General features: G+C 45.1%; 1 protein-coding gene across 1 annotated transcript in view; it reads left to right on the plus strand.

Moving 5' to 3' along the window:
- Nucleotides 1-24410, plus strand: part of TXNDC5 (thioredoxin domain containing 5) — a 35166-nt gene extending 10756 nt beyond the window's left edge. The window contains exons 5-10 of the mRNA XM_073567035.1: nucleotides 5846-5961; nucleotides 7561-7647; nucleotides 8351-8476; nucleotides 9865-9947; nucleotides 15350-15479; nucleotides 23622-24410. Of these exons, the coding sequence (XP_073423136.1) occupies nucleotides 5846-5961; nucleotides 7561-7647; nucleotides 8351-8476; nucleotides 9865-9947; nucleotides 15350-15479; nucleotides 23622-23744 (665 nt within the window). The 3' untranslated portion in view covers nucleotides 23745-24410. The remainder of the gene's footprint in view (nucleotides 1-5845; nucleotides 5962-7560; nucleotides 7648-8350; nucleotides 8477-9864; nucleotides 9948-15349; nucleotides 15480-23621) is intronic.
- Nucleotides 24411-26394: the final 1984 nt, after the last annotated feature.

Consider the following 26394-nt stretch of genomic DNA (forward strand, 5'->3'; position numbering starts at 1 on the left):
GAATTTTCTGTAAATTTTTATTTTTTAATTAACGGAGTGAAGGGGGCGACGGTTCCTTTCCGCGGCCCGCTCTCCCCCGAACCAACAACAGGCAAGCACGTGGAGTAACCGTTCACGTACACTTTCCTTAGACGCATGGGGCTGATTCCTCTGACGATGGTTCTCTTATGGTCGGTACTCCACGGATACGAGGGCAAGCGCAACAGGACGTAGCACAGAAGTGCATGGAGCAGACCTGAACAGCGCTTTATCAGATGCCCTGAATCAGCCCCAGAGCTCTCCGTCCCCCTGTCCAGAGGGAGGATCGATTTGAGCAATACCCCCCTGTAAAACCTCCTCCAGCTCTGCTACATCGCCTGGAGGGAAGACCCTGGACAGCGATGACCTGACTGAGCACAGGAGTGGAGGTATGGGGTCGGGTCCTTGTCCCCGGGAGAAGCGCTGACTTAGCGTCAGCGACGGTACAGTGGCGCACGGTCGCGCCCCGCCCGGCGCTTACCGCGGGGAGGCCAGAAATTTAGCCCCCGGCTTTTTCGGCCTGCTAGGCCGCAATTTAAATAGCTCCGCCTCTGGCGCCTACCGCTGGTAGGCCAAAAATTTAGTCCCCGACTTTTCCGGCCTACTAGGCTGCAATTTGAATAGCGCCGCCCACGCTATCTTCGCCGCCCCCTCCTCTTGGCGCCTCTCATTCCTAACGAGACGCGCACTTCTAATCTCGGGGCGATCTCTGTTACCTCTGCTGCGGTTAACCCTTTCAGGAGCAGCCGAATTCCGGGTGACGCCACAGGGCCACCATTTTCCTCCCGGGGGGCCTTAACACAGGACCGTGGGTAAGCTGCATCTGCCCTCAGATTAAAGCTTAACCCCTTCCTGGCGCATTCCCTGCAGCTGCAGTCAGACTCTGCCGTTAACCCTTTCTGGAGCGCTATGCCTCACAGGGCCGCTAAGAAGCACACTGCGCTTTTCTACCGTGTGTACCACCACAGCGAGCATGACTCTCCGGTGCTCAAGCAAATCCGTTATGCACGGACCGCGACCCGGCCTGCGCGTGAACCGTGCCCCGACCTGCGCTCCAATGCCCCTCGCAGCAGCCGCTGCTGACGGGCCTCCTGCGTCTCGTGCCCCCGAGTGGGCTGCGCCCCTGTCACGGTTGGTGGAGCCTCTGACCAAGGTTATATTTTCCCTCCGGGAGGACTGTCTCTACCAAAGCGGGCTCATGGCGCGTCCCCTAGTCGCGTTCGCGCATCAGCGACTCCTGTCTCTCGCCCTCTCCTGAGGTTCACAGCGAGCATAACTCTGATTTTGTATCTGTCGCGTCAGCCCCTCAAAATCCCCCAACTATTCAAGAGTAGTTTGATTCTGTAGTTGAATGAGGAAAAATATTCCCGCTCCTGCACTCCTTATCTCATTTAAGGAATAAGCATGGGCGCTGGTTATTTACCAGCCGTCCAGTATCATAGAGAACATAAGTGGTTCACTGGGCAAAAGTTTACTCTGGCTAAATACCCTTTTGATCCAGACCTAATGAAGGATCGATTACAGTTCCCTCCGGTGGACCCTCCTGTACCGCGTCTTGCTTCCACAACGCTTCTATCTGTTTCTGAGGGTTCCTCGGTCAGAAACATCGTCAAATTGACTACCTTGCCCGTTCAATTTTTTGGAAGCTTCAGGAACGGCATTTTGTTCCATCCTTCGCCGCAGTTTAGGTCACTAAGGCATGGCCGCTTGGGCAGAAGTCCTGATTACTGCCTTCCAGGGCACCAGTCTTCCTCCGGAGACAACCTCTGTCGCCAGTCAGATGATTCACGCAGAGAACTTTGTAGTAGACGCTTATTTTCAGGCTGCCAATTGCGCGGCTCATACTGCTGCTAATGCAATCTCCATTAGAAGAGCCCTAGGGCTCCGTGGCTGGTGGGCGGATGCCACATCTAAATGATTGTTTACTTCTCCCCCCCTTTTTTCAAGCGGGTCGTCTTTTTGGAGAGAGAATGGACCAGCTCTTTTCTGATACTACCGGGGGGGAAACAAGTAAATTCCTTCGTCAACAAACGGCTGTTCGGCCGTTTATCGCAACCAACAGCCGACGTGTTTTCGATTTTCTCGCAACAATTCCAGTTGGTCCTCCTCTCTCTACCTTCTCTTTCGGATCAGGTCGGTCCCTGCGCGGAGACAGAGGCTCCCAGATCTCATACAGATCTAACCGTTCTTGGAAACCCAGGCCTAGGGCTCCTGGATCTAGGGGAGCCAGATCTAGGGGAGCCAGTTAGGTAGATCTATGGATCTACCTAACGATGACAAATGGGTCAGGAAGCTGGTATTCTTCGGATATAATATAAAATTTCTTCCCCCCCCCTTCAACTTGAGTTTTCCTTTCCTCTTCCTCCAAGAGAAAGACAAGAGCCTTCCTTCGGGCTGTTCAGGCTCTGCTAAGGGACGGAGTCATCATTCCGGGGTTCAGGAGATTTTATTCAGTTCTTTTTTTATGTGGTTCTAAAAGAGGACGGGTCGATGCGACCCATTTCTGGATCTCAATTGTTAAATCACCTTGTCACGGTACGGTGATTCCAAATGGAAACACTCCGACCAGTTGTCGCTTCCATGAAAAAGGGACCGTTCCTAGCATCCATCGACGTCAAGAACGCTTACCTTCACGTTCCGATCTGCCCGTCCCTCCAGTAGCTCCTGCGTTTTGCAACTCACGAGGAACACTTCCAGTTTGTGGCCTTGCCCTTCAGACTCGCCACCGCTCCCAGGGTCTTTACCAAGGTGATGGCGGCTGTCATGCCCATTCTTCACCCTCGGGGAGTGGTACTGTTATCGTATCTGGACATCTTGCTTATCAAGGGTCCGTCCCTTCCAGTCTGCAAGGAATCTGTGGATAACAGTAAATTCTCTTTCTCACCTAGGGTGGAAGACTGCAAAAAGTCTCTTCCAGGACTGGCTCACACTTCCTGTAGATTCACCACTCTCCCTCCAGGAGAGACCCAAGCCTTACAACAAACAGAGCGGCCTCTTTCTCGACCAGTTTCTCTCTCCATTCCTTTCAGCATGAGAGTTCTCAGAAGGATGGTGGCAGCGATAGAAGTAGTTCCATTGGCACAGTTCCACCTCCGTCCCTTACAGCAAGCGTTGCTGTTAGCTTGGGATCAGAACCCGTTCTCCCTGGTCCATCGAATTCCACCGTCCCTGCGGGACAGGCAAGCCCTCAGGGAGTAGACACTGAAGTCCTCCCTGAATCAAGGGAGGTCTTTACCCACAGTAAGATGGTTGGTAGTAACCTCCGACGCAAGTCTCCCCAGTTGGGGTGCGGTCCCTCGTCACCTCATGGCTCAGGGTCATTGGTCAACCTGAGAGTCATGTCTCCCCATTAACATTGGGAGATAAGAACAATCAGATTAGCTCTAAGGAGTTTCCACCATCTCTTCGCAGGTCTCCCCATCAGGTCTCAATCCCACAACGTCACGGCTGTAGCGTATATCAACCGTCAGGGAGGTTTTCGGGGCAGGATGGCCATGCACGAAGTGAGTTTCATCTTCCATGGGGCCGAGACCAACCATTCGCCCATCTCAGCAAGCCACAACCCGGGCTTGGAAAATTGGAAGATAGATTTTCTCGGTCACCGAGGCATTTCCTCGGGGAGGTGGTCTCTTCATCCGGAAATCTTTCAGCAGATTTGTCATCGTTGGAGGACTCTGGATGTGGATCTCATGGCCTCAAGACTAAACAACAAGGTCCCTCGGTTCATTTTCCGATCGCGCAATCCTTGTACCATCGAAGCGGACACTCTAGTTCCGCCATAGCTCCAGTTGCGGCTCTGGTAATCCCCCCCCCCCCTTCCCTTGTTTCCAAGGGTCATTAAGAGGATCAGAGCGGAGGTAGTGCCAGTGATCCTAGTCGCGCCAGACTGGCCGCGCCGAGCATGGTATGCAGAACTAATAGATCTAGTCGCCGACGTCTCCTGGTGACTTTCATATCATATGGATCTACTCTCGCAGGGCCCGATTTACCACCAGAACTCCGGGGTCCTGTCTTTGATGGCGTGGCCGTTGAATCCTGGTTTTTAGCTCAGGCTGGGTTCCCTCACGACGTGGTTTCCACCATGATTAGTACTAGGAAGCCTGTGTCCATGCACATCTATCACCTCACCTAGATAACCTTCCTTTTTTTTGTTGCAAGGTTCATGGTCAATCACCTCCAGTATTTTCCATTCTGGCCAGATTGGAATTCCTTCAATCCGGATTAATATGAGGCCTCACGCTTAGCTCGTTCAACAGCCAAATTTCGGCCTTGTTTGTGCTTTTCCAACACAAATTGCCACCAAGCTTCTGTTCAAGACGTTCATTCATGCAGTTTCCCATGTGGCGTCTCCTTTTAGAAGACCATTTGACTCATGGGGCCTTAACCCGATTCTCAGGGCCTTTCAGGAGGTTCCTTTTCGAACTGCTGCAGGACGTGTCACTGACCATCCTTTCTTGGAAGGTGGTCTTTCTAGTGGCAACCACGTCAATCAGACGAGTTTTGGAATTGGCAGCCTTTCCTGCCGTTCTCTGTTTCTGAATTTTCAGCAGGAAAAGGTAGTTCTCAGGACGTTCCCGTCCTTCCTGGACAAGATCCTCTACTCTTGTCATCTCAACGGAGAAATTGTTTTGCCTACCCTTTGTTCTGGCGCCAGTCCATCGCATTGAGAGGGCCCTCCACACTCTGGATGCAGTTAGGGCGCTGAGACGGTACATCTTGCGGATGGCTCCTTTCCACAAGTCAGATGCCCTCTTCATACTTCCAGAAGGGCATAGGAAGGGTCTAGCCGCGTCAAAAGCATCGCTAGCCAGGTTGATTCGCTTGGCGATTCAAGTATCCTACCGTGTCAGGAACGCGCCTGTCCCAGCGGGGATTAAGGCGCGCTCTACCCAGTCAGTGAGTGCCTCTTCGATCTTTCGGCACCAGGCCTTGGCAGTACAGGTCTGCAAGGCTGCGACTTTGTCCAGTCTGCATACTTTTACAAAAAGTTACCAAATTCATTCTCAGGCCTCTCCGCAAGGCTGCGACTTGGTCCAGCTTGCGTACCTTTACAAACATTGCCTAATTCATTCTCAGGCTTCTGCGGATGCAGCTCTCGGCAGACACAGCCTGCAATCGGCAGTACCACGGTGTTCACTCAGTGGTACATGGGGTATTAACATATGTATGCTCCCCACCCAGGGACTGCTTTAGGATGTCCCACGGTCTCTGTGTCCCCCAATGAGGCGTAGGAGAAATAGGGATTTTTGTGTACTCACCGTAAAATCCTTTTCTCTGAGCCAATCATTGGGGGACACAGCACCCACCCTTTTTAGCCTATTGGCTCACTGTAGCATTCTTAGGCGTTGATATTGTTATGGTTATTGTTAACTGTTTATGCTCCTACTGCTTTTTCACCGAACTGGAGAATCTCAGCCAGCGAGAGGGTGTATACTGCAGGGGAGGAGCTAACCTTTTTTTCTTGTGTACTTAGTGTCCTCCTAGTGGCCAGCGGCATAACACCCACGGTCTCTTTGTCCCCCAGTAATTGACTTGGAGAATAGGATTTTACGGTGAGTACACAAAAATCCCTATTTTACCACTATCATGAAGTACAATAGGTCAAGAAAAAACAATCTCAGAATCGGTGGGATACGTTGAAGCGTTCCAGAGCTATAACCACATAAAGTGACAGTGGTCAGAAGTGTAAAAATTGGCTCTGTCACTAAGCAGTTAATATGTCCGCATAAAAAAAAAAGCAACACCGGGTTTCCCCACAAAACTGTACATTATGTTTTGCTAATGTGTGGCCTTTGCTAAGATGACAGTTCAACTGATTCCTTTGTAGGAAACCATTTCATCAAATTCTTTGCTCCTTGGTGTGGACACTGCAAATCCTTGGCCCCTGTGTGGGAACAGATGGCGGCATCTTATCAGAATTCAAATACAGTCAAGATTGCTAAGGTACGGGCATGATGGCAAAGATGCACTCATTTTATTCCTGGGATTTAGAACAGTGATAATGGGCTAACGATGTTCTGGTTATATATGCACTCTGTGGTATTTACTTCAATCTCCGCCTCAGCGCTCGCTGTCTTGATTTTAGATCACAACCTTGCCATACTGAAAGGGTTTAGCCACTTTGATTTTCTTCCCAAATGTGCTGGATACTGAATTAAAAGGTGTTCTAATTAGCTGTTTAAATGGAATCTATCTCTAGGTTTTTGCCATCTAACCGGAGAGCGGCATAAAGTAGAGACAGAGACCCTGATTCCATCAATGTGCCACTTACTAGTCATTACTCGTGGACTAGTAAACCTGCTGCCATGTGGTCCTTCACATTCCTGAGCTCTGTATAACCCTGCTCCCACCACTGATTGGCAGCTTTTTGCCTATGCATACTGCACACAGAAAGCTGCCAGTCATCTGTCTCTACAGAGACCCTGTTTCCAGCAATGTGCCACTTACTCAGCTGCTTGCTGTAGTTTTGATAAAATCATTACTCGTGGACTAGTAAACCTGCTGCCATGTGGTCCTTCACATTCCTGAGCTCTGTATAACCCTGCTCCCACCACTGATTGGCAGCTTTTTGCCTATGCACAGGGCACACAGAAAGCTGCCAGTCATTGCTTTAGGCGGGGTTATACAGAGATCAGCAGTCAAACAACTGCTAAAATCCTTGCATCTCTATTGAAACTGCAGCAAATTTCCTTCTCGTTCAGCAAGGTACTTAATTTTGTTCTGCTCTATGGACGTGTACTTTTAACTCACTATGACACTGTTCCCTTATAAAAAAAACATGAAAAAAGTGATGCCCACAGGTCTGGCTGGAATGAAACGGCCAGAAAGAAGGTCAGGACCGTGCCTATGCTATTATTACTCGTCTTTGGTCCTCAGCTGCTCTTCTGACATTTCTCACTATTGATTCTACTAATCAGAAGTGTGGGGAGGGAGATCCCAGCAAGCTGGTCACCAGTTTCTTATGACCATGTGCTCTATATGGCGACGTTCACACTGGGCGTTTTTTCTGGGGTTTTTTTTTTTTTCTGGGGGTTTTTTTTTTTCTGGGGGTTTTTTTTTTCTGGAGCAAAACCTGAGTGCTTGGCAGGAAAGAAATTGCAGCAAAAACGCAGGTTTTGTTGCTTTTTTTTTTTTTTCCATTCAATGTTGGTCGGTCACAGGCGTGCTGCTGTTGCTGCTGTAAGCCAGCTAACCCATTTACACACAGTGATGCAGGAAGGTGTTAATGGATTTTTTTTTTTTTTTTTACACGAACTGCATTTCTAGTGTCACATATTTTCCATTATGACCACTTGTGTTCACAGTTCACCACCATCCCCGCCAGATGTTCTCTGAAATCTAATCGGATGTGACCATGCATTTGCATGTTTTCCTGTGGCTTGTAGCTGAAACCTTTCAAAGGGCACTTTTTTTTGTTGGTTTAAACAATTTGGTCCTGATTTTGTTGAATTAAGAAGCAGCTTATACAAATTTGTAATTCGTCTGTCAATATAGTTTATTCTATGCATTTTGCGGTACATTTTTCCCTTTCTTGCTCTTTAGGTCGATTGTACTCAGCATAGTGACCTCTGCTCTGACAATCAAGTCCGTGGTTATCCAACCTTGCTGTGGTTTAGAAATGGTGAAAAAGTGGGTAACAATTTTTAAGTTATTTGTCTTAAAGTGCAATTTGTTTCATGTGGCTATACATATGAAAACTGGCATTGTCTAATTATATTGTATTTCTAAGCAGATCATTAAACAAAAAAGTCTATCACCCAATATAATGTTTGTGTGCGATCATTGAGAAAAGCTGTTGGCACATGTATGTAAGAATTGGACATGTGAGTGGCTTCTAAGGGTGAGTTTCCACTAAGCGCATTCCTTGCGCTTTGGATGGATCGGAAAGGTCGCGCCGCCCCCTTCTGTACGCGCGGTAATTCTGGATGTGCTCATTGAACACATCCGGAATCGCTGCATCGTATGCATAGACTAGGCTATTTACCTTGCGGAGAAAGAGCGTCACCGCAAGGTAAACAGACATGCTGCATTCTAAAGACGAGCCGCATGTCCGGTTTTGTGGGTGTGTCACCCGCGTTTTAGGACGCATAGTGGAGACACAATTTCACAAAATCCCCTCCACTATGCTGTAGCATCTGGACGCTGCGGCTGTACGCAGCGTTCAATCCACAGCAAATCCGGATGTAATAAGCCACATGGAAACATACCCTCAGTCTGTTCAATTGCTTAACAAGCAAGGCCTGACGTGATTAAAGGCGGAAATGTTGCTACCAATTTACTTTGTGACGTGATTTTAGGAGGTCTCTTGTTTACCATGTCTTTGCTATTACAGGTGGACCAATACAAGGGAAAGAGAGACTTGGATTCCCTAAAAGAGTATGCTGAAAGTCAACTGAAAACTCCAGATGACAAGGAAGCTGATGTTCCAGCGCAAGCTGATGAGCCGCCAGCAGTAGAGGTTTGTGGCAAAGTTGTTGTAAAAGATTGAGATATCCCCAGAAATTCCAGAAGTCAAAAAATAGACAAGTCATCCTGTGATATTGCAGATATGTAGTGGTAGCTTTGCTAAATGCAATGTAAATTTAGTTAACAAAGCAATACCAAGCAATAACTGTTAGGCTACATTCACATGTAGCGGAAATCCCACGGAAGTTACCGCGAGAATTCCGGAATTCCATTCCGTGGGAAAATCGCATTTTAAATTCCCTCGATTTTCCCACGGAAAAACTAGCGATTTGCAAGCGTAATTAGCTTGCAGAATGCTAGCGTTTTCCAAGCCATCTGGAGCATCGTTTGGAGAACTGATTGACAGGTTGGTCACACTCGTCAAACAGTGTTTGACAAGTGTGACTAACTTTTTACTACTGATGCTGCATATGCAGCATCAGTAGTAAAAGATAGGATGTAAAGAAAATAAAAAATATTGTTATTCTCACCTTCCGGCGTCCCGCGCAGCCTTCCTGCCTCTATCCACACTCCCGGCATCTTCCGGTCCCAGTAATCCTTTGCGCGAATGACCGTGAGATGTCGCACTCCCATGACGTCATCGCCAATGACCGCGAGAAGTCGCGCTCCCGCGAGACCGCGACATCATCGCGGTCATTCTCGCAAAGGATTACTGGGACCGGAAGATGCCGGGAGCGTGGAGAAAGGCGGGAAGGCTGTGCGGGACGCCGGAAGGTGAGAATAACAATATTTTTTTTATTTTAATTCTATTTTTTACAGGGATATGGTGCCCAGAGCCCGGAGGACATTCTCCTCTTCTCCGGACCGTGGGTACCATCCGCAAATGTTCTGCTTACTTTTCGCATGGTGGGCACAGCCACATGTGAAAAGTATGCAGAACAATGCATTCCTATGTGGGCGGAATCGTCGCGATTCAGCTAAATTAATGAGCATGCTGCATTTTTTTACCGCGTAGCGATTCCGCCGCTGAAAAAAACGCAGCATTAGCACAGCTTTGCGGAATCCCATAGGATTGCATGGGATGCTTATTTTCCGCGTTTTCGCAGCAAAATCGCGCATTTAAAACTGCCACGAAAAAAACGCGACATGTGAACGCAGCCTTAAGATTCTGTCAATTAAAATACTAAAATGGCCAAAATTTGAGAAGTTAGTGCACTTTAAATTTTTGGCAAACGTTTACTAATCTGAGCTGTGTAGATATAGTGTTTCATAGATTCACAGATGTCATGATTTAGGATTGAAAACGTAAAGTAGTGAAACTACAGTTTTGGTTTGCTTAGTAAATATGCACCACTAAATTACAGAACGCCTTTTAGTCTGTGTAATGGAGGTAATATTTAATGCAGGTGAAAAAAACACTTTGTTTTTTGTTTCTTCCAGTCCAAAGTTCTGACTCTTACCGAAAGTAATTTTGACCAGACTGTGGCCACTGGTGTTAGTTTCATTAAGTTCTATGCACCATGGTGAGTATTTTTAGATATATATTTTGAGACTTTAATTCCTTAAAGGAGTTGTCCGGTTTTAAGCTACAAGTCTGCATTAACTCTGCGACTACAGATTTGAGAGTCCTCACATCGCACGCACTGCATGCTTGTAAGTATTCTCTGATGCCGGAAGCAGGCAGTCCTGTGACTGCAAGTATGCGACTTGCATACTTCCTGACACATTTCAACTAGACTCTGTCCGGCCTCACTTAGGCTATGTGCACACGCTGCGGATTGGTCTGCGGAACTGCAGGTAAAATGACCTGCGGTTTTGCCCTGCGGTTTATCATCTCTACAATGGAGGAGATGGTAAACCGCAGCAGAATCCGCAGAAAAGAAGTCACATGTCATTTCTTTCTGCGGATTCAAAACCGCAGCTTTTCCGCAGTTAAAAATCCGCAGCATGTGCACAGCAGATTGTAAATCCCATAGACTTACATTGTACTGTACACTGCAGAACTGCTGCAGATCCGCTGCGGCCAAAACCACAGCGGATCCACAGCAAAAATCGCAGCGTGTGCACATAGCCTTCATACACTTTGCATTGAGTGAGGCTGCACCTCACGTCGGCATGTTTGCAAATTGCATGCTTGCGGTCATGCACCTGACACTCCCAAAGTCAGCACTGGAGGTTCACTACAGCATGCAGTGTGCGCACCTTGAGGATTCACAAGTCTGCATTCAGAGTGACTGCAGACTTGTGATCGCCGACGCTGATGACAGCTGACACTCTACATTCACTGCTAGGAGTTGTGCCCACACCGTTCCCAGCAATTTAAACCGCTAAGAGCTGCAATCGATATCGATTGCAGCATTTGGAAGGCAGACACGATGTCACCGCGAGGGGCTGATTGTTGCCATGGTGACCCTATGTCGTCCTGACTACATCCGAATCACCAGAGCTAGCAAACTTGTTACACCATGCTCAGAGCATGCTGTATCAAGCTTGTGTGTCAGTGCAGCACTGACCGTTTCTAAAGCATAGCAATGCTTGTGCATTGCCATGCTTTTATAAGCGATAAGAGGCAGAGTTAAAATATAAAAAAGACCCATAGAGACTAAGTAAAAAAGTAAAGGAAAGATTTGTAAAAATATGTTTTAAAAAAAATCACAAAATATTAAAAAAAATGTACATATAAATGAATATTTTTATGAACAAAAACAAAAGTACACATACTTGATACCGCCGCATCCGGAACGACCCGACCTATAAAAATATTCCACTATCCTAACCCCTTCAGTGAATACAAAGAAAAAAAAAACTAGGCAGAAAACGATTCTTTATCATACCGCCGAACAAAAAGTGGATTAAAATGCAATCAAAAAGATAAATGTAAATAAATAAAATAAGTATGGGGATACAAAAACTTGTTTTTTGCAATAAAGAGTTTTTTAGAGTATGATAGCAGCCAAACATAAACTATATAAAACTGGTATTGTTGTAATTGCAACGACCCGAAGAATAATCACTTATACCGCACAAGGAACAGTGTAAACAAAAAAAATAAATAAACCCAATTCATCACCTACTACTGATTTTTTAATTTTTTTTCTCCATTCTGTCTCAACAAAGATCGCAATAAGGCTTGACTCCCATTTATCCTGTGCTCTACGCTGAGCGCTTACATCGGGGTTTCTGTGTAAATCTCTGAAATACATGATTCAGATGGAACCTTCAGTGGAAGATTCCATATAATGAGGCAGATTGGAGATACTGTGGACTCCATTTGACCTTTCATCTGGCGGGGTCCATCTTTTTAGGCGTGCATAAAAGCGTGGTTAGCCACAGTTTTGTGCACTTCTGAAAAGTACAATGCTGAACAGCGGCTAGACGGAGTTCAGAGTAACTGCTGCTTCATGATAGTGACTGGCTCCATTGGTGGTTTCATCTGAGTCATGTCACTTGGAGATTTAGATGCAAAGTAAGTGCTCAGTGTAGAGCGCAGGATAAATGTGATCCCAAACGTTATGTAAAATGTTCCCAATAAAAGCTTCAACTAAATCAACAAAAAAAAGCAAGCCCTCAGGTTCATCATCCGTTAATGCAGGTTCGTCACCTGTTAATGGAAATATAGGGGGCTTCCATGTTACTGGTAACACAAAGGCTCTGGAAAAGTGCTATGGCTCCCCCCCCCCCAAAGAAATCCAGCAAATTCCGTGCTCCCAAATCTAAATGCCCCTCTCCCTTCTAAGCCTCACAGTATGCTTAAACCATATTTAGCGTTCACATGTTTGGCATTTCTGTAGCGGTGACAGCCTGCCTAATTTACAGGTGCGTGTCTCCAGAAGCATGAGCTGGGTTCTACGACGGTTTCATCTGAATCGCGTCATTCGGAGATTTAGATAAAAACCTCGATATAAGTACTCAGCGTTGAGCACCAGATAAATGTGATCCCAAACGTTATGTAAAATGTTCGCAATAAAAGTTTCAACTCCATCTACGAAAAAAAAAGAAAGTCCCAACTTAGGTCCATCATTTGTTAAGAGAAATATAGGGCTTCCTAGTAGCTGGTAGTACAAAGCCTCTGGAAAAGCACTATGGTCTCCCCCCCAGAGATATCCCACGAATTCTGCACTCGCAAATCCCAACACCCCCTGCCTTCTGAGCCCCACAGTGTCTAATCCACATTTAGCATCCACGTGTTTGGCATTTTTGAAGCGATGAAAACCCGCTTAATTTACGGTTGCATGTCTCCAGAATCGCGAGTTGGGCATGATGTACTTAGGTCACTACAATGTACAGTGAAATACAATGTACGTTCACGGCAATAGCATATTTGAGACTTTCACTTAGCAACATCCATTGCTGCTTGTTTCTGGAAAGCACCCATGGAATCAAAATCATCAATACACCTGTAGGTTAAGTTCCAAAGGGGTATAATTTCCAAAATGGGGTCACTTGAGGTTGGATTCTGCTCTTCTAGCATTTAGGAGCTCTGTATATGGAGTCTGCAAAGTATTCTAGGAAAATCTGCTCTCCAGGAGAGGCGCATAGCCTTCTGTCCTTCCCGATTCTTGCTGTATGGCTAAGCAGTACTGTACAGCCATATATGGGGTATTTCTCCCTTCAGCAGAAATTGTGGGAGACATTTTTGTGTCAATTCTATCCATTTCCCAGTGTGAAAATGTGAAATCCTATAACCAAATTTTAGTGGTAAAAATGTAGTTATTTTTTCTTCACTACCCAATAGTAAAAAATTCTGTGATACAACCGTGGTGTCAATATAATCACTAGATTATATTACCCCTAATACCCCTAGAGAAGTTCATTGAGAGGTATAGTTTATAAATTTGGCTCATTTATGGGGGGGGTTTCGGCTGTTCTGGCACCTCTGGGGCGCTGCCAATGTGAGATCTTCAAACCATTCCAGCAAAAACTGAACTTCAATATGGCGTTAACTTCCTAACAAAAAAAATGATCAAAAATTGTGCTGATATAAAGTAGACTAACTATTTTGTGTTGCATAACTTTCTGATGTAAAGGCATAAAACTTTTAAAGCTTGAAAATTTTCATCAAATTTCCATGTTTTTTTATTTTCTGCAAATAAATGCCATATCGCAGAAAATTTACCACTATCATGAAGTGCAATAATCTAACGAAAAAAGTATCATCAGCGTTCCAGAGTTGTTACCACATAAAGTGACAGCGGTCAGAATTGTAAAATGTGGCCTGGACGTGAAGGTGAAAACAGGCTCGGGGGTGAAGTGGTTAATGAGCAACATATATATTTTTTTTTCTTAAGTGGTTGAATGAGATCATTTTTTAATGTGGAAGAAATCACTTTTTTTTCAGTGCTGTCTTGGTGTACATTTAAAAAGGGAAAGATGACATACAATTTTTTTATGAAACATGAACAATAAAAAATAGATTAAAAAAAATTTTTTTTAGCATAGATACTTGTATATGTAAGTGCATTTTAGTTGGGGGAAAACAAATCAAAGGGGAGCTTTGTGGAACTTGTTTTTTATTTTATATATACTTTGTTGGCTAATAGATGATAAAGTGGTAAAACGCACAATAAATTTTAACTGGGGCATCCATGGGAGCCCCATTTTATAGGGGAAATCAGCCTGACAGGAGTTGCTGATCTGTGTCTACTATGACCCAGCAGCTGTGGTTTACCAGTCAGCTACCCGGAGATCATGTGATTGCTGTGTCCAGTAGAAGCATTGGCAGTACGTACCGTGTTTCCCCGAAAGTAAGACCCTGTCTTACATTAATTTTACCCCAAAAAGTCCCACCCTGTCTTACTTTCGGGGGAGGTCTTACATTAGCCGAAAAAAAATGACAATTTCTTTTTAACCAATAAATTAACATTTATTAACATGCTGTTATACCCCATAACAGTGCCGTATCCCACTGCACACAGCCCCAAACCCCATAACAGTGCCGTATCCCACTGCACACAGCCCCACACCCCATAACAGTGCCGTATCCCACTGCACACAGCCCCATACCCTATACAGTACATGTTTCCCTACTTGGTTTTTAAATGCTGGACGTTTTCCTCTGCGGTGCGGCTGTGGGTGTGGAAGGCCTGTGCTGCAGGGAACGCTGTGCCAATCAGCAGGGAAACAGCGGTGACGTGGGGCTGGGGCGGCCAATTACAGCCCGAGCTGCTGGACCAATCAGTGCTCGAGCCGGGGGCCGGCGGTGACGTGGGGAATGGGCGGCCAATGAGCTGTTGAGCTGGGCAGATTGCGGGGTTAACACGGCGAGTTAACCCCATGAGCGCTGGACCCGCCCAGCTGCACCTGAGGACACCTCTGGAGCCTGGGGACCCAATGGGGGACAGCGGCGGCCCAAAGGTAAGGGCCTTACATTTCACAGCGGCCCCCAACCCTGCCTTACATTCGGGGGAGGCCTTACATTGAAGGACCCCCCCGTAACCCCCACCCTGTCTTACTTTCGGGGGGGTCCTACTTTCGGGGAAACACGGTAGTAGTCTGTGGGTTTTAAAGGCTGGGGTCACACTACCGTGTGTGATGCGAGAAGCTCGCACGAGTCTCCAGCATCAACACTCGGCGCTGCCGCCGGCACTCTGGACCAGAGCAGCGGCTGCATTTCTTTCTATGCAGCCGCAGCTCCGGTCTGAGTGCCGGAGGTAGCGCCGGGTGTTGATGCTGGAGACTCGTGCGAGCTTCTCGCATCACACACGGTAGTGTGATCCCAGCCTAAGGCGATATGGCAGGTTTAAAACCAAAAACCTGGAACACTCAGCGGCTTCAGCAGGAATAAAATAAGAGCAAAAAAGCAAAAGCTGGCCACTTTTGACCTGGTGACAGGTTCTTCCTTATTTATACTGATTTGAAATACATTTTATCACCATTAAGCAGCCCAATAACTTACCTTTTTTCCCCCTTTTCATGTCACTTTAAGGTGCGGGCACTGTAAACATCTTGCCCCAACATGGGAGGATCTTTCTAAAAAGGACTTTCCTGGTTTGAGTGAGGTGAAAATTGCCAAAGTTGACTGCACCGCGGAGAGATCCCTGTGTAACAGATTCTCAGTAAGTTCAAACCAATGTTAACATAGAATGTGTTTAATGGGGGAGGGCCATTGTGCTTATGATTACATATTTTACTGTGTGCATGTGCCGCATTAAAACATCCTCACAAATAATTTACAGTTGTGGCCAAAAGTATTGACACCCCTGCAATTCTGTCAGATAATACTCAGTTTCTTGATGAAAATGATTGCAAACACAAATTCTTTGGTATTATTATCTTCATTTAATTTGTCTTAAATGAAAAAACACAAAAGAATTGTCCTAAAGCCAAATTGGATATAATTCCACACCAAACATAAAAAAGAGGGTGGACAAAAGTATTGTCACTGTTGGAAAAATCATGTGATGCTTCTCTAATTTGTGTAATTAACAGCACCTGTAACTTACCTGTGGCACCTAACAGGTGTTGGCAATAACTAAATCACACTTGCAGCCAGTTGACATGGATTAAAGTTGACTCAACCTCTGTCCTGTGTCCTTGTGTGTACCACATTGAGCATGGAGGAAAGAAGACCAAAGAACTGTCTGAGGACTTGAGAAACCAAATTGTGAGGAAGCATGAGCAATCTCAAGGCTACAAGTCCATCTCCAAAGATCAGAATGTTCCTTTGTCTACCGTGCGCAGTGTCATCAAGAAGTTTAAAGCCCATGGCACTGTGGCTAACCTCCCTAGATGTGGACGGAAAAGAAAAATTGACAAGAGATTTCAACGCAAGATTGTGCAGATGTTGGATAAAGAACCTCGACTAACATCCAAACAAGTTCAAGCTGCCCTGCAGTCCGAGGGTACAACAGTGTCAACCCGTACTATCCGTCGGCGTCTGAATGAAAAGGGACTGTATGGTAGGAGACCCAGGAAGACCCCACTTCTTACCCCGAGACATAAAAAAGCCAGGCTGGAGTTTGCCAAAACTTACCTGAAAAAGCCTAAAACGTTTTGGAAGAATGTTCTCTGGTCAGATGAGACAAAAGTAGAGCTTTTTGGGCAAAGGCATCAACATAGAGTTTACAGGAGAAAAAAGAGGCATTCAAAGAAAAAAACACGGTCCCTACCGTCAAACATGGTGGAGGTTCCCTGATGTTTTGGGGTTGCTTTGCTGCCTCTGGCACTGGACTGCTTAACCGTGTGCATGGCATTATGAAGTCTGAAGATTACCAACAAATTTTGCAGCATAATGTAGGGCCCAGTGTGAAAAAGCTGGGTCTCCCTCAGAGGTCATGGGTCTTCCAGCAGGACAATGACCCAAAACACACTTCAAAAAGCACTAGAAAATGGTTTGAGAGAAAGCACTGGAGACTTCTAAGGTGGCCAGCAATGAGTCCAGACCTGAATACCATAGAACACCTGTGGAGAGATCTAAAAATGGCAGTTTGGAGAAGGCACCCTTCTAATATCAGGGACCTGGAGCAGTTTGCCAAAGAAGAATGGTCTAAAATTCCAGCAGAGCATTGTAAGAAACTCATTGATAATTACCGAAAGCGGTTGGTCGCAGTTATTTTGGCTAAAGGTTGTGCAACCAAGTATTAGGCTGAGGGTGCCAATACTTTTTTCTGGCCCATTTTTGGAGTTTTGTGTGAAATGATCAATGTTTTGCTTTTTGCTTCATTCTCTTTTGTGTTTTTTCATTTAAGACAAATTAAATGAAGATTATAATACCAAAGAATTTGTGTTTTCAATCATTTTCAGGAAGAAACTGAGTATTATCTGACAGAATTGCAGGGGTGTCAATACTTTTGGCCACAACTGTAAGTTTAGTTTGGGCTTTGTTTTTCTGGTTGTCTTTTTAATGACTTTTCAGTGTAGAAGGCAGTAGTACATCCCACATTCGATCCCCATGTATTCAGCAGACTCAGGCGCTGAACCTGTACCATGCCGGTAAGCAGCAGCGACTGGAGCTTGCTCCAGTTTCTGCTTTCTCTATTTAAAGAGGTCCTTTTAACAAATCTTAGCATTATGCACCATATATTCCTACACATAGTAGCAGTTTTGTTTTTGTTTTATTTCTCCACTGTAGAGAAATAGGCAATTTCTGCCACCCATTTTCATATACTATTGGGCGTTTCATTTTTGACAGCTCTGCGGCTTTTAGGCCGGGGTCACACTAACCGACGCAAAGTACGTTCAGTATTTTACTTGCGTAATACGGATGACAGACCCCTAAATAGTGCTCCGTATGTCATCCGTAATCAAGGTGTGGTCGCGTATTTTGCCCATGTCAGCATCCGTATGCAATCCGTATGGCATCCGTATGGCGAGATTTTCTCGCAGGCTTGCAAAATGGACATATAATGGAGCCCTATGACAGGGTTTCTAAAAGACACCGGGTGCGTATTTCTCGCAAGTCACATGTGTGGTCCGTGTGTAATCCGTATTTTTTGCGCACCTATAGACTTGCATTGGCGTACTACGGCTGTAGTACGCTGACAATCGCAGCATGCTGCGACTGGCACGGACCGTAGAATACGGATGAGAAATATACGGCTGGTGCGAGGGACCCCATAGAGAATCATTGGTCCGTGTCTAATGCGTGCTTTTAGCGCCTCTCACTCGGCCGTATTCCTCGCAAGTGTGACCCCGGCCTTAAGCTCACTATGACAGTCCAATTGTAAAAAGGTTGTTTTTAAAATAAAATTTTAATTTTTACAATCACTAACCCCGACCCTACCTTGTTCAGTTTAGAAAAAAAAATACAAATTTACATATTTTTTATTTTTGATGCCACATTTATTAAAGTGCGATCTATCAAAGTATATGATTAACCCTTTATTAAAGCCTATAGAGAGGGAGGGGGGAAAAATTGGTTTCAGTCCCTCCTTTAAGTATGCAACAAGGGCTCCAAACATACGTATCACAAAAAACGTGCCATACAAAAAAAATGCAGTCACAGTTATGGGTTTCAGAAAATTGGGAAACAGACAAAATTATTGTTTTGTTTTGTTTTTTTCATTTTAATGCAAATTTCAAGGTTGTTTTTGCCACCCTTTGTAAAAACAATGTTTTTTTTTTGTGTGTTTTCATTGCAATAGTTTTTTTTTTTTTTCAACAAATTATATTGTAAAATGAATGGTGTCAATTATATTGTAAAATGAATGGTGTCATTCAAAATTGGCTCTGGTGCAGCCATGTTGTCAAAAGTATACAAAATAGTTATATTGGGAAGAAAAATGAAACAACAAAAATTTTAAATGGCTACAGCGGGAAGGTTAATTATGTAATGGTAAATTTTTCTTTTCTATTTAATTATCTAAAATGAGTTGTAACTTTTTACTGTTACACTGACTGCTAAGATTTCAGGTTGCTTTTGGTTCAGGACTACCTAGGCTGAACACAGATATGTACACTTCTTAGATGGTTAATAAATTCAAGCTGCTTTGTTTCCATGCAAACGGATAGAATTTTGATAATGGCGAAGAACTGAGGAAAATAAAACATAGAAACCTTTAGGCTAAGTGCCCACGTTGCAGAAATGCTGCGGAAATATCCGATGCATTTCTACAACTCCCTGCTGCGGGTAAAACGCATGCGGAATTCACATGCGTTTTCCCACAAAACACAAGTGTTTTGCAAGCGTTTTTAGCTTGCAGAATGCTTGCGCTTTAAAAGTGATTTGAAGCATCACTTTGAAAATCGATTGAAAGGTTGGTCACATTTGTCAAGCATAGTGCTTGACAAGAGTGACCAACTTTTTACTATTGATTCTGCCTATGCAACATCAATAGTAAAAGATAAAATAATAAAAAAAATATGGTTATTCTCACCTTCTGACGGCCCCTGATCTCCTCAGTGGCGCTCCCAGTACGTTCCGCTTCCAGGGATGCTTTGTGCGAAGGACCTTTGTGACATCACGCTCGCCAGACCATGACGTCATCTCAGGTGAGATTCGTGCAATGCATACCTGGGACCGGAAGATGCCGGCAGCGTGGTGAGAGGCGGCAGGGCTCCGGGGGCCATCAGAAGGTAAGTATATCCCGATTTTTTTTTTTTTTTTTTTTTTTTTTTTTTTAATTTTTTGTTTGTTTTTTATTTTAATTCTATTTTTAACAGGATTATGGTACCCAGGGCATGGAGGAGAGAGGTGGGCATAGCCACATGCGTAAAGTGAGCGTTTCAATGCAATCCTATAGAGGTGGAATCGCCGCGATTTCGCAGAAATAATGAACATGCTGCGGATATTACTGCTATGCGATTCCGCAGTGGTAAAATCCGCAGCGCGGACACAGCAACTGCGGAATCCCATAGGAATGCACAGGGATGCGTTTCTTAAGCGTTTCTGCTGCGGGAAAAACGTGGTGGAAACACGTAAAAAGCGCAATGTGGGCACACAGCCTTATTTGCTTTAATAATACAGTATTGCTTTTTTTTTAAAGCAACTTCTGATTTAATATCAAAATTTTCCAGTGGCTGATGACTGATAAAATACTGAGTACATACCTGGTGCCCCCCATCTTGTATCATTCTGCAGCTCTTGGATTGGCCAGTGCTGGACATTTGACAGCTTTGAGCAATCCTGGAGCGGCATGAAAGAAGCCAGACTACCGAATGCAAGCTATGCATCAGTAGTGTAAGGCTATGTGCACACGCAGCGGATTCTGCTGCGGTTCCGCAGTGTTTTTGGCCCTGTGGAACTGCAGCAGTTCCGCAGACATGGTACAGTACCATGTAACCCTATGGGTTTTAAAAACCGCTGTGCTCACGCTGCGTTTTTTTCCGCGAGGTTTTGCTGCGATTTATGCAGCATGTCAATTGTTTCTGCGGATTCCGCTGCTATTCCTCTACTATGTTAACGGTGTGAAACCGCTAGCCAAACTGCAGGAAAACTGCAGGTCACTTTACCTGCGGTTCCGCATGGAAAAACCCGTAGGTAAATCCGCAGCGTGTGCACATAGCCTTAGAAGCACTGCACTGTCACCTTCAATGACAAAACTGAGGAATGGGATCTGACGAGTAGAAAATATCAATATGAGCTATATATGTACTCCATTTATTGTCACAGAACTTATATAAAACCATGGGGTGTTTTAAGAGTAACTGTTTAGAAAACTTTAGATATATCATATAGACATGGGAGATGCTGAAACAAAGATGCAGAAGACCTTTGGCTTGGCAGTATATCTTAACTTAAGGGGAACCTGGCAGCTGATGCATGCTGCCCGATCCACAGGCAGCATATATCGTGCACTGGCTGCGTGATTTCAGCCATCAGTGTTTGACTCTGAAATACTGCAGCGTTTCAGATTAATACATATTTTAGCAGCCGGCAGGGACCAAGCTGCAGGGGTGACTAGTCAGAAAGGCAGGTTCTCAGCAGCTAGCCCCACCGGCTTCCCTTGAGTGACAGGTCTCTACCTGGATACATGTATAGGGAGAGACCTGGCAGCGGGTGGGGAGAAGCTGGCAGGGACCTGTCTGTCCAACTAGTCTCCCGTGTGTATCTGTCTGTGGATGGCTAAAAAGGTATGTATTTATCTGAAATGTCACGTTTAAGAGTCAAGCATACCTTGCTGAAATACGTGTCTGATAAAGATCCATAGGCAGCATATATCAGCTGTCAGGCTTCCTTTTAAGAGATGGAAATACTCGATTCGAAAGAATGGCGGTTTGCATTGGAGCACTGTGCTTAGTATTTTCTTCCTGAGGACGAGGTGGGAGTTGATCGGGGAGACTTCAAGTTTTGAAACTTCTGGGTGTGTTGACACTGGGCTGTCATTTGTTTTAAAGGGAACCTGTCACCTCTTTTGGCCACTATAAGATGCGGCCACTGCCTTTCAGGGCTCATCTACAGAATTCTAGAATGCTGTAGATAAGCCCCCGGTCCAACCTGCAACATACGAAAAATGAGTTTTATTATACTCACCCGGGGGTGGGTGCCGTCTGGTCCAATGGGTGTTGCAGGTCCGGGTACAGCACCTCCCATCTTCTTGCGACACCGTCCTTCTGCTTGCATCGTCGCTCCCAGCCATTGCGCTCCTGCGCAGGCGCACTTCTCTGCCCTGTTGAGGGCAAAGCAAGGTACTGCAGTGGGCAGGCTGCAGGAAAGGTCAGAAAGGCCCAGCACCTGCGCATTGCAGTACTTTGCTCTGCCCTCAACATGGCAGAGAAGTACACCTGCGCAGAAGCCTGATGCTGGAGAGAGATGAAGCAAGCAGGAGGGTGGCGTCACAAGAAGATGGGAGGCACTGGACCCGGACCTGCGACACCTATCGGACCACCGCCTGGGTGAGTATAATAAAACTTATTCTTCTTATGATTCAGGTCGGATTGGGGGATGAAAGGCGGTGGTCGCATCTTATAGCGACCAAAACAGGTAACAGGTGACAGGTTCCTTTTCAGCTCTCCAATTCTTAAATTTGTTGTTTTTTAAATACTCTGTGGCTTTTGAAGAGTTTCTGCTCCAAAAAGGAAATGCGAATTTCTACTGTACAATGAAAAAAAAATAAAGGATATCTTTAACCACTTAACGACCGCCAATACGCCTTATAACTGCGACAGTTAAGGGTACTTAAGCCACAGCGCCGCTTTTTAACAGAGCTGAGGAATAAGTGCATAGCGCCCCCCAGAGTTGGAATATCTCTGGGGTCTTTGCTACCGGGGGGTAGCTGAGACCCCAGAGAACATGATTCGGGTCTGTTTTTACCAACCCCAGTGTTGCAATCACCTTTATTAATGGTGACCGCAAAAAAGTCTCATTTTTTCATTTAATTTCTCTCTCCTCTGATGTGATCGCACATCAGAGGAGAGAGAAATAGGGTCCCCTGGTACCTCCATTGTCCCTGCAACCCCCCATGGTGTCCCCGGGGCCGCCAGCATCTTCTGGGAGAAAATGGTGGGCGCATGCTCAGTGCGCCCGCCGAGATCTTCCGGTTGGCACCTGGCAACAATAGGAAATTTTTCTTATTGATTCATTTTGATCACTGTGACAGACCCTATCACAGTGATCAAAATAAAAAAAAAATAGTAAATCAAACCCCCCTTTATCACCCCATTAGTTAAGTAAGTAAAAATAATAAAGTAAAAAATGTATTTCCATTTTTCCATTAGCGTTAGGGGTTGGGCTAGGTTTAGGGGTGTGTTGGGGTTGGAGTTAAAATTGGGGGGTTTCCACTGTTTAGGCACATCAGGGGGTCTCCAAACGCGACATGGCGCCACCATTGATTCCAGCCAATTTTGCGTTCAAAATGTCAGACGGTGCTCCCTCCCTTCTGAGCCCTGCCATGCACCCAAACAATGGCTTTCCCCCACATATGGGGTATCTCTGTACTTAGGAGAAATTGCACAAGAAATTTTGTGGTCATTTTCCCCAGATACCCTTGTGAAAATAAAAAAAAAATTAGTTCCTAAAGTAAATTTTTTGTGAAAAAAGTAAAATGTTCGTTTTTTCCTTCCACATTGCTTTTGCTCTCATGAAGCACATGAAGGGTTAGTAAACTTCTTGAATGTGGTTTTCCGCACCTTGAGGGGTGCAGTTTTTAGAATGGTGTCACTTTAGGGTATTTTCTGTAAAATTTACAACCCCAAACTCACTTCAAATGTGAGGTGGTCCTTAAAACAAAACAAAAAAAAAAAAAAAAAAAAAGGTGTTGTAAATTTTGTTGGAAAAATAAGAAATTGCTGGTCAACTTTTAACCCTTATAACGTCCTAACAAAAAAAAATTTGTTTACAAAATTGTGCTGATGTAAAGCTGGCGTGGAAAATGTTATGGTATTTATTAGCTATTTTGTGGGACACCACTCTCTGATTTAAGTGTACAAAACGTAAAAGTTTGAAAATTGCTAAATTTTCAGAATTTATTGACAAATTTCTGTTTTTTTTTCATAAATAAAAGCAAGTTATATCGAAGAAATTTTACCGCTAGCATGAAGTACAATATGTCACGAAAAAAAAGTCTCAGAATCGGTGGGATGCATTGAAGTGTTCTAGGGCTATAACTTCATAAAGTGACAATGATCAGAAGTGTAAAAATTGGCCTGGTCATTAAGTACCAAATTGGCTCTGTCACTAAGGGGTTAAAATATGGTTTGCTTTTCAGCCAGTTTCCAACTGCATACTTCGTTACACAGATGCATATTGTAATATGAACCATCACTACTAGATGCTGTTTTTGTTCCCTTTGCTAAATCGCACTTGAATTTTTCTTCAATAGGTACGAGGCTATCCATCTTTATTACTCTTCCGTGCCGGGGACAAAATTGGTGAACATGAAGGAGCCAGAGATCTGGACACATTGCAGAACTTTGTCCTGCGCCACTCCAGAGATGAACTATAAATCTGTCCTTAAACCCTATGGGTTTGTGCTAACTGTATGGGCCAAACAGTTACTGAATTCTTTTAATGCAGTACTATATGACTAGGGCTTCATGGTGGCATAGAATGGCCTGCAACTAAACGTGTGTGGATATTTTTCTTTTTTGACAATTGACACCATGCAGCCCTATCCTATTATCGATGGTTTGTCATCCGAGTGTTCTGTGCAACAGGCTTTATCCTGAAAGTATGCCCAATGACCATTTTATTTCAGAAGTTCCTAAGAAAACTCTACAAAGACACCTCAGGATGTATGTTATACCACTATAAGTATAGTTGTTGGTTTATAAAACTTTTAGTGCACCAATTTTTAGAACTATGAATATTTCTTCCTATTGTTAAATCAGATGTGAAGTGCCTTACTTCTTAGTGGGTGAGGGATGAAGGCTTGCATCTTTATTTTTTACTTTGCCCTGCTACTTATTTGTGGCAAACTGAAATGCAGTATGGTCTCTATTATAGACAAATGTTTGTTACAAATTGTTGCCACGTATGTATTTTTTTTTTCTGTTCCCCTTTGTCTTTCTATGCGGGGTGGGGGTGGATTAAACACAGGGTCATCCTATGTACTGGCCTAACAGTTTTGTTGACTAGGCCCAGCTGCACCAATAAACGTGGCTAAAACAAACTAGGTTCATTGTGTTTTGCATGTAATACCGTAGATTTCATCTAGTGTGACATCGCGTTGTAGTCTAGTCCCGTTCTCATATATAAAAAACATAATTTTTCTGACATTTTTATTCTGTGAAAAAAAAATTATCTCAGACATTCAAAGAGTAACCACATGTTTGAGACAATTTTATTAAATCACTTTTAATTGTCTGAAGATCAATGTGGTCCAGGTCCATATGGTCCGGGTCCTCAGATCCTTGCCAATCTCTCAAGACTCACAATAAGGCTTCGTTCACACTATACTTATTTGATCCATATTTTACATCAGTATTTATAGTCGAAAACCAGGAGGGGAACAATAAGAGAAGTGAAAAAGAAACACATCACTACTTCTGCATTTTTCACCCACTTCTCATTTTGGCTTACAAATAACTGATGTGAAATCACGATCATGTGTGCATGGCTTAAGTGCACAACTCCTGAGCTCCCACACCTGAAGGATAGATCAATAGAAAGCATAGGCCTTGTGTTTGCTACTGTTTTTGGAGTAGTACACTTCTCCAGGAGCATTAGGTACTGGCTTTCCACCATCACACCACGTTCTACAAACAATATAAGTGACACAAATATAAAATTCAAAATTTTTTATCTCAAATGTTTAGTTACTCTTAGTGATTATTATCAGACATAATGCATAAAAATGGAGGGCCAGCCGCTACAACTATTTAGATTTTCCAGGACGTCCCTCCTGACAGCACCAGGGAGGACGTCCTTTGCCTCCTTGCAGGGACAGGAAGAGCACACAAGAGGTTAAAAACATTCCCCACCCACATTCCCTCATTGTTTCTTCCTGTCCCTGCACGGAGGGACACACAAGAGGACTCCTCTTACCGGAGGGGCCCAGGGGGATAGGGCGCCCTGGCCAAACCTTCCTACTGTCAAGCAGCCCCGGTGCTGAAACCCTCCTGGGTTGGGGGTCCCTCAGCCGCAGAGACCAGGGAGGGACGAGCCCCCTGGGTAGAGCTGCTTCCTTCTGCAGCGGAGGATCTCAGCTCCGATGCCGGCCGCAGCGCGTGGACCGTAAGTTGAGTGAAGGGGGATCGCGGCACACATCCGGTGACGTCAGAGCGCCGGAAATACAAGCCAGCGGGCGCTCTGAACAAACGAGCGCGGTAACCGAGGCAGGCAGCAGCGCCCTTCCTGACCGTGCAGAAGCTCACAGTTCAAGGACCAATGGAGGACGAGGGCAGAGTCGAACCGGACGGGTTAAGTGCGCAGTGTGCAACCGACCGACCGGAGCCCTGACTACCTCAGACCAAAGCCCTGACTGTCCCTCTCGTGCACTATGCAGGAAATGGCACAACCAACAGCGCCCATTCCCACGACCAATCAGACGGGAAAAGCTTCATGGAAATCTAATAGGTGTCCTGTATGCAACGTTAAGCTCACTAGCAAGCACAAAAAGATACTGTGCAACACCTGTACGGCCAAAGTAATGAAGGACGAACAGCCGTCTCTCCTATCAGAGATGAGATCACTGATTCGAGAGGAAGTTCAGGCTTCCATGGCCACCTTTTCCCAGTGGCAACCAGCCAGTCCAGGTCCCAGTGCAAAGCGGACCAGATGGGAGATGGTGCTTAGCTCAGAGGAGGATTCCTACTCCCCGGGGTCGGATCAGGAAGAAGGCGAGGTGTGCGCTAATGAACCAGAGTATGGGAGAAGATACCTCTTTTCCTGTGATGATACGCATAATCTGATACAGGCTGTCAGAGAGACAATGCAGATAGAGGAGGTCTAGAAGCCTCAGTCCAGACAGGACATGATGTTTGGGGGCCTTAGGGCACAAAAACAACTGGTATTCCCGGTGAACGACCATGTGCGAGCTATGGTCCTGGAGGAGTGTGAAGAGGTGGAGTAGCGCCTCGTGATGTCCTGAGACTTTAAGAGACATCTCCCCTTTGACCCTGAGGACATTAAGGTGTGGGATGAAGTTCTCAAAA

Source organism: Dendrobates tinctorius, unplaced genomic scaffold (genome assembly GCF_039654945.1).
Source record: "Dendrobates tinctorius isolate UK_male_01 unplaced genomic scaffold, ASM3965494v1 ptg000004l, whole genome shotgun sequence".
Lineage (NCBI taxonomy): Eukaryota > Metazoa > Chordata > Amphibia > Anura > Dendrobatidae > Dendrobates > Dendrobates tinctorius.